At 30.5% G+C, this 8713-nt stretch overlaps 1 protein-coding gene across 1 annotated transcript; it reads right to left on the bottom strand.

Moving 5' to 3' along the window:
• Nucleotides 1–4041: 4041 nt before the first annotated feature.
• On the bottom strand, nt 4042–7093 carry LOC145129335 (tyrosine aminotransferase-like). The gene is made up of 7 exons (XM_079064034.1): nt 6758–7093; nt 5492–5831; nt 5156–5374; nt 4998–5057; nt 4675–4830; nt 4443–4536; nt 4042–4341 (listed from the first exon to the last, which is right to left on the bottom strand). The coding sequence occupies exons 1-7, from the start codon at nt 7033–7035 to the stop codon at nt 4223–4225; spliced, it is 1266 nt and encodes a 421-aa protein (XP_078920160.1). The 5' UTR covers nt 7036–7093; the 3' UTR covers nt 4042–4222.
• Nucleotides 7094–8713: the final 1620 nt, after the last annotated feature.

The raw sequence follows: 8713 nt of genomic DNA, 5'->3' as shown, positions 1-8713 counted from the left end.
CCTTCTACAACTTCAAATTGGTCAGCCTTATAATCTGCATAAAGATTCGTAATCAATCCCGTTACATTTGCAACAAATTGATTGGAGCCGTGAATTGAAGGATTCAAGGGAATGAAATACGGGCTTGCTCAATTTTAATCTTAAAACATCTTTTGATTTTTTTTTTAATTTGCTTTATCTACAATTTCCTGCGTGATTTGATGAGAGTAGATTAGTAATTTGAAAAATCCGGTTATCATCCCCGTATCTTGCACACACTTCTTCTACAAATTAGTGTTTACATCCTGCAATTTATCCAATGCTCTTTCTTTCTCTCAGTCTCTCTCGCATATGAAGAAATACCTCAGAGATCCTTAATCTATGCTCTCGATTCTTGAATCTGGGTTTCATGACGGCCTCCTCTCCATCATGCCCATCAAGTTAAAGTTGCCCCACTCACGATATGTTTACCTTGTGGATATATGGAAAAAGAAAATGTAGAATGGAATGGAAATGTGGATGGGCATCAAAAACAATCACCAAGAGTAAAAGAACTCGCATATTGCTCACCTCTCAAGGTTCTTTTTCTCTCTTTTACTAATATTAAATCTAGCCCTGATAGTTTGAGTTCCAAATCACCAAGTTTAATCAAATATAATGCGTTTTGAATTTAATGTGTTTTTCTGAGAAGATTTTGAGAATTATTGATTTTAGATGTTTGATTCATGTGTTTTTGGGAAATTTAGCATCAAGCGTTAATTTTTCTGGCTTACATTTTGATGTTAGATATTTGGGAAATCATATCTTATTCGATTCATAAAATATCTTACAATATAATTGAATTAACCTAAAAGATCTTGAATATTCTAGCTAAAATCGTTAATTTGGTTTTCAGATAAAATTTGGTCATGTAAAGAAAGCTCCAAAGGTAATTTACCTTTTTAATGATACACAAGGCTCTCATAAATATTCTAACATGTAGTTTTGATATGCATCATAGGTCCAAGAAATTGGTAATATGTGTTATGGGGGGTGCAACAACAATAAATGGTAAGGTAGCTTTTCAAGATAAATATTTTTAGCATTAGACCCTTATATCTATTAGTTTCTTTATTGTAGGAAAATGATAAGATTTTTTATACGTCATAGGGCTTCATCACAATGGCTTTATTAGAAAATTTGAATGTATGATACAGTAATAAAAACAACTGAAACCATTAGACTCTGATTTAAATATTAAGATTGAAGTGTAAGCTGTATTCTGGATTTTACTAGGGTTGAACAAAGTCTGTTGCTATTTCGGGATATTCTCCTTAGTACTGATAAATCACCTTGATTGGAGTTGCCTACTGCCTCTTCTGATAAGTTGTGGTGCATAATATTTCATGAGTTTTTTTTTTCAGGATGACGTTTGCCCAATTTTCTACACATTATAACTTTTCTTGATGCGCTCCTCCGTCTTGACAACATAACTTTCTCAGTTTCGAATAGTGAAGCAAATGATACAAGATCAAAATATAGTTATTGTTTTAAAAATCGGATCGGGTGGTTCAACCAGTTTACCCAGGAACTGGTTCGGTTTTCAAAACCTTGCTTGTAGTATGATTTTGAGTTTGATTTTTTTTTTGTTTGTGTATGCAAGTTTTAAAATCTGTTTACAGGTTTTAAACTCTTTCAATTTTACATGTTCTAAAATCTGTCAAGTTAATCTATTTTCTGTAATTATTAGTTTGTCATTTTAGACATTTGTTATGGTTTCTTTTAAAATACTATTTGGTGACTTCATATGGATTACATTTGAACTACTCATTCAGGAGGAAGTGGTATGAATTTTTCATTTGACAAATAACTTTCTTTTTTTAGAAACAATCTTATAAAGAAGATGAATCAAGAAACAATCGTCCTAAAAAAATACTAAAAGTTTAAGTAGTTAATTAGAAATTAATCAAATTATATTATACAGATTATTGAAAGAGGAAGATAAAAATTCATTGGAAAATGAATCAAGTGATAACGTGAATTCTATATCTTTTGGCAAAATTAAAGAAGACCAGGGGTGAAACTACTCACCTAATGGTTGGTTTATATGATAATTAATATCACTAATTATGATATTAGTTTATTATAATTTTTTATTTTGTTTTGGTTTTTACCTTCTTTTTTATCGTTAATTGGTTTTCCTTTTTGATAACGTTTTAGATTTTTTAATATTATTTTGATGGTTGTTAATATGAAATTGTCTTAATTAAAGTCTAAACAAAATTTATATCTTATTGATTTAATAAAATTTTACAAATCTTTTGCCCGTGGTTTCCACGGGTTGTAACCTAGTGTTTACATTTGTACGGTTTTATCCGGGAATACATCGTTACTCATTGAGTCGCTTTATCCATACAAGACTTGATCCGAAAAAAAAACAACCCCTAAGTCTTGTGTACTTAAACTTTGTTTCTTTTTTTTAGCTTAAATTAATTGTTTAAAAATAAATAAATGATCATTTCTATTCTTATACTATCACACAAACGATAAAATATTAGTTTAACAGTTATAAATGAAGAAAAATAAATTTACATACCAACATATTAAAAAGAAATTAAAAATCATGTATTTTTAAATACTGGAAATTATTTCAGGGGTCAAGGTAAATTTCATATGCAAGTTCAATTAAAAATGGATTTTTAATTTGTCAAATAATAAATAAACCAAAACAAAAAAGAAATTAAAAATCATGTATTTTTAAATACTGGAAATTATTTCAGGGGTCAAGGTAAATTTCATATGTAAGTTCAATTAAAAATGGATTTTTAATTTGTCAAATAATAAATAAACCAAAACATGCATTTTTCTCATTGAGTATTTATATTTTGACAATATCTTTATTTCATTATAGACTAGGTGTGAGACCTATGTATTATATGGATTCATTTAAAAGAAAATTTAAATATAAAATTCAAAATATTTGAGAAGTTTGAGTTTATAAGAAAAGTAAGAAAAATATTGAATTATAAAAATTAAAGAGTTTTTGTTTTTTTCTCTTTTCAATTTAAACAAATAATTTAAATAAATAAATAAATAAATAAAATTAATGAAACTTTAATTTAGTAATTTGAAATTAGAAGGAAAGTTCATTAATGAAATTGATATGCATTTATTATTAGATTTAAATATTATATAGAATTTAACAAAATAGAAAATCCATCAAATGACATTTGGAAAAAAATTAAATTCAAAATAACCATAAAATTATATGTGGCAAACTGAATGAGAATGTGACAAGTGCCAAAAAAAACATTATTTATTAGAGAGGATTTTATATTTAAAATGAAAGCCTTGTTATCGTGGATAACTTGTACAATACAACCACAAAAGGATATCTACAAGTACGCCTTTTAATAAATCAACTTAAAGACATGTATATGTTCATTTAATTTGCTTTGTCTACAACATCCACTACATCCTGCATTAAACAACTATTCATGGTAAAAGACTACAATAGTACAATACTTATAAAGAAAGTGCGATCTTTTTTTGGAACAATTTAACATAATTCCTAAAAGCATAACGTACTTTCACGATCTACATCTAAGCAATAAACTTATATCAAATGTAAATACATTACCATTAATAGAAAATCATTGAATAAATCTGCTCAAACATGTTTCTTCAACCGGTGGATTGCAAGAAACAATAATATAGTTTAGGTGATTTGTTTAACATTCATACGTTTTGCACATAGTCAAATGCAATTTAATGAAGTACAATGTTGTAATCAAGAAAAAATGAATATAAGATGCTATAATGCACAAATGATGAAAGTGTCTTTGGATAGATGCAATTAAATCACTTGTAATTGTTTACTTTCGAAATCCACTCTACCATTTATAACACTTTAAAATAACATAAAAGCAAACGTGTATCAACTCCAATAGTAAAAACCACTTCGATGTCGTAAATACAATATTAAAAACATTAAAAAAAAACTTTTATTGGAGGAGCTCTCATAAACTTTAACAAAGCACATGCACGATTTGGTATTTTAGTCTAATCATAACAACATAATAATAACGGTGATAAAGAAAATTAAAATACCATAAAATCCCATGTCACAAGATGTAATCAATCAACTATTTAATACACTTAAAGTGTTCGATTCAACGAGCAATTGATGATCTACAAATTTCCTTTAATTCTTGAGTAACCACATAGATCATGAGAGATGATCTAGAGAAAACATTTCACATTATTATGTTTTCTTGGAGTGTCTTTTGCAAAAGGCTTTTAGCCTCTCAATGCCATCTTCAAGATAAGCTGGCTCGATAGCAAATGTTACCCGGAGCCAATTCTTTAGTCCTACGGTTATACCTGTGAAAAAAAATATATTGTTTAATAAATATATATGGACTTGATGAAAAAGCATTTTTAATTTTTATTTTTTTTTCGTGAATCGTTGTAATTAATTATACCTGGAAGGATTAACACCGATTCTTCTTTAGCAAGTTTGACACAGAATTCCATATCATCCTTGATGTCGTCGAAGACCGATGGATCTAATTTCACCTTTTAAACATAAACAAGACTTGATATTTAAATATTTGATAACATTTGTTTAATTCACATTCACATGTGTTTTTTGAACATTGTAAATAGTTTGTTAACCCTAGAATTAATATAATTGTACAATCTTAATCCTCTTACCATAACAAACATAGATCCTTCAGGCTTGCTTGGGCAAATTATACCATGGACATCTTGAATCCCCTCATAACATGTATTCGCACATTCTTTTATTATATTTACAATTTTTGAAAAAAAATCCTCATTCGTTTTCCCAAGAATATCGGGAACTGCACCCTGCACGTTAAATAAACCCAACATTATACAAAAGGTCAACAAAAATTTGTTAATGTCAGACTTTTTTTCTGCAAAAAAAGTTATATTTGGCCCATACATTTCACTCTGCTGGCCCAAAAGCATCATGTCAGATATAAATCAGATAATGTAGAATTTTTGAAATATACCTGAATAAATGTTGGGGGATCACATGATATATTTAGATATCCGGTAATGGATTCAATAATCTGTAGAAAAAAAAATTAATTAGTACAATGCGTATATAAATTTGTTAAAAAGATTGTGTATTTATGTAGATGGTTTGAGAGAGAGAGAGAGAGAGAACCCCGTGTTCTTTAATGATGCCATTAGGATCATTGATGACAAGCCATCCGAGTCGCCAGCCTGGCACAATCCACCTTTTGGATATGGAGCCAAGTGTAACCACAGGCGTAATTGATCCAAAAACTCCCATTGGAACAAAAGGATTTTTCCCAAAAGCAAGATGATCATAAACCTCATCCGAAATCACTAATATCCCAAGCTTCCTTGCAGTCTCCGCCACCTTAAAAAAAACACTAGACTGCTCAATCCATAGATTCATTACCAGATAAGACAGAACAGATTGTACTGTGTTGGACTGACTGAGATGACCGAAAAAAGAAAAACAAATAATAAACACCTTTTGTAGGTGTTGGTGTGTGAAAACATTTCCGCAAGGATTTCCGGGGTTAATGATAACCATGGCAACTGTATTTTCGTCTGCGAGAGCTTCAACTGCGTCAAGATCGACTTCCCAGTCTTTATCTGGAAGAAGGTCAAAGTGACGGGCTTCCAAATGACATGATTGACAAACAGCTTCGTAATATGGAAACCCTGGTTTTGGAAGTAGAATGTTTGCTTTGGAATCGGCAAGCACGGTTATTATGGTTTGAATAGCTTGTGTGCAACCGACTGTCAGGAATACATCATCCGCTGATAATTTATCTGGAAGATCTTGTGACAGGTACTTTGCTACAGCACTGTAAAAGAATATATATAAACTTATGACTGTGATAGTGACTGTGACTGATATTAATTTTTTTTTAGGACAATAGTGGGCCACATGGGCCACCTCTTGGGAATTGTTAAAAAAAGTAATAAAAATAAAGAGTTTATGATTAAAATGATTAAAGAATTGTGAACATAGGGAATTGAGATGCATAAAAAAGATTCCTCTGAAAAAGATTGCATGAATCACATCTTACCTACTCATTCAACTGGAAGAGACAAGGAAATATATTAAAATATAAAAATAATTGCTTCAGCTGACTAATTTACTAAATGTTCTTCCGTGAAAACAACTCCAATTACAGAATTGAAAATTACACTAACAAAGTCAACAATGGTACACTTTATGATTCATCAAGTATTGCTTTGATATTGTTAAATTCGACCTATATTGCTAACACACAACAAGAATTATGAACAACCGATTCATGTGAATCTACATCATGTTGTCAGATAACGAGCCCAGAGAAGGGGATAAGATGGCATGGATTCTGATTTTGCAATCAGTAAACTTTATGTTGACAGAAGCAAAAACAAGGAAAATGACGAAATATGCACTACTTTCGATGAAATTGATATCAATTCCATGGATTCCATAGAATTCATCTAACATGTAGTCATGTACTAGTTAAACAAAGTGAAAAATCATCTGTTGCATCGATTGGAGATCGAGAAATTACTTGAAAACGGAAATCAAAAAGCCCAATTAGCAATTCACCAGGATTTGCCCTTGATTAACCGATTGAACTCACAAACACACATCACTGAGACAATAAATCCGAATATCAACAAAATAACTGTGCGATTCACGAAAACCAGAAGATGATTGTCTCAAAAACCGGAAAGAAACACTTGGAAACTTCAATTGGCTACAAGGAAGACGAGGAAGTACAAGTACCTTCTAGCAGGGGCAATACCAACGGTAGAGGAATAACCGTTGAATTTGGCAGAACGAATGGCGTCGGCGATGGCGTCTTCTGCAATCGGAGAAGTACGGAAGCAGGGGAAAGCAGAAGGGTCTCCATGGCCGAGAGGGATGACGGGTCTGGTGTCAGATTGGTTGAGCTTTGACAGGAGCATAGTGAGAACACCTCTAATGGTTATCTCCGACGCCGCATGTAGCTCCGGGTTCCCCTGAAATCCCCATCTCTTCTTCGCCGCTGAGCCGTTCTCCATCGCTCTCCACTCGTTACAAAAGTGGCGGTGATTGAGATGGAGGTAATGATGGAGTCATCTGATTTTGTAGTAAACTCATGTTCCATTTTTGCAAATTGATTACAAGTCTTATTATCTACAAAATGAACCTTCAATTTTGTAGGTTAGACGAAATCAACCCCTAAGATATTTTGGAGGAGTCCATTTGTTTAAGATTCAAATTCATTTTGTAAATTACAACTTTGGATCAAGTTTATATTGTTAAATAGAGTAGGGGTGAGTATAATATGCAGTTGTAGGTCAGAATCGAACCGCAAATTGTATGAAACCACCATCTCTGGTTTTCCCAATTGGGCGGTTTTACGATTTTTTATACTAGTGCAGTTTCGTTTTAAATCAAACAATAAAATAGTTCAATAAAAACTGAGTTAAACCAATCCAATACATCTAATAAAAAAACCGACTAACCATTAAAAATTAAAAACAGGAAGATGGTCTTTCCCAAATCTACCGTTCCTTAAATTATTTTAGGTAAAACCAAAATGAATTTAAAATAAACCCACTCACAAACGATTAAACACAATATTAGGTTTTTAATATTAAAACCAAGATGTGGGAATACCTTATTTATTATGGAATATTCATAACCTTTATTTTTTTGTCAGGGCAAAGTGGAATTAAAGTTATAAAAAATGGCTTGTAACATATTTATTCAAAAAATATGTTATTTTAACGTCACATCAGTTTCACTACATTATTAAAACATCCAAGATTGCCAATGTCACTTGTCTATTATTTGTAAGCTAGATGATTCCTTTCTAAAATTGAAAACATATGTCTATTATAATACAAAATTGTGCATTCAACGTTAATACCTATATTTCTATAAATAATATAATAATTTAACAATGTGTATTTTAAGTTTTTAACAAAAAAGACAATTTCAAAAATACCATGTATATAAATATCTATAATCAAACATAATTAATTATAATTGTTATGAATAGATTTGCTTTTATATATTTTCTTTTTAAAATTATAAACAAATATATTTAATTAAAAATATATCAAATGATTGTTGATGTGACAATGAGTACCATTTTGAAAGACTATTGATATTTTATTGGTGTGAAATTGGTGTGAATGGTTATTGCGAAACTATGTGGCAAATTTAAAAAATGAGTGGCATTGCACATGTATGTATGGATTATCTTGCTAACACTTACTTTACTTAGGAAATACTCACCACTTCACCTAATTAAATATTTCTATTTTGTATTTTTTTAAATACTTAATTTTAATAAAAATACTTGATTATTAAAAGAAAGTTAAAATTCCATTAAACCAAATTAAAAGTACATTACTAAAAGTGAAAATAAAAATTACACAAAAAAATATAAACTTAAAAATAACATTACGCTTAAATTAAACTTTTCATTATAACCTAAAAATTATAAATCCTTATACTTGTTTTTCATCTTGCGTTAGAGCTTGTTGAAAAATTCGAGTTAATCGAACGGAAGATCCGGATGAGGCGGTGTGTTTATCATTTTCAAGTCAAGATGGTCATCAATTTTTTTCGAAAGCATTTGAATGGAATTTGGTTCCGGTTCAATGGATTTTTTTTTCCTTTGTCCCTTGTCGATAAAGATGTCACCTTTTCGCCTCGTCCCTTCCCATCGGGCGTGGAAGGGTGACC

The sequence above is a fragment of the Lactuca virosa genome, chromosome 8 (assembly GCF_052849685.1).
Source record: "Lactuca virosa cultivar CGN04683 chromosome 8, Lactuca_virosa_CGN04683_v6, whole genome shotgun sequence".
NCBI classification, from domain to species: domain Eukaryota; kingdom Viridiplantae; phylum Streptophyta; class Magnoliopsida; order Asterales; family Asteraceae; genus Lactuca; species Lactuca virosa.
The sequence above is the reverse complement of the archived record's forward strand: the minus strand, read 5'-3'. Positions and strand labels throughout refer to the sequence as shown.

Excerpts from the sequence above, each read along its gene's own strand:
- LOC145129335 (XM_079064034.1), bottom strand. The coding sequence starts at position 7,035 with ATGGAGAACGGCTCAGCGGCGAAGAAGAGATGGGGATTTCAGGGGAAC. Across the intron at positions 5,375-5,491 it reads CACACCAACACCTACAAAAG|GTGGCGGAGACTGCAAGGAA; the intron begins GTGTTTATTATT and ends GTTTTTTTTAAG. Across the intron at positions 5,058-5,155 it reads GCATCATTAAAGAACACGGG|ATTATTGAATCCATTACCGG; the intron begins GTTCTCTCTCTC and ends TTTTTTCTACAG.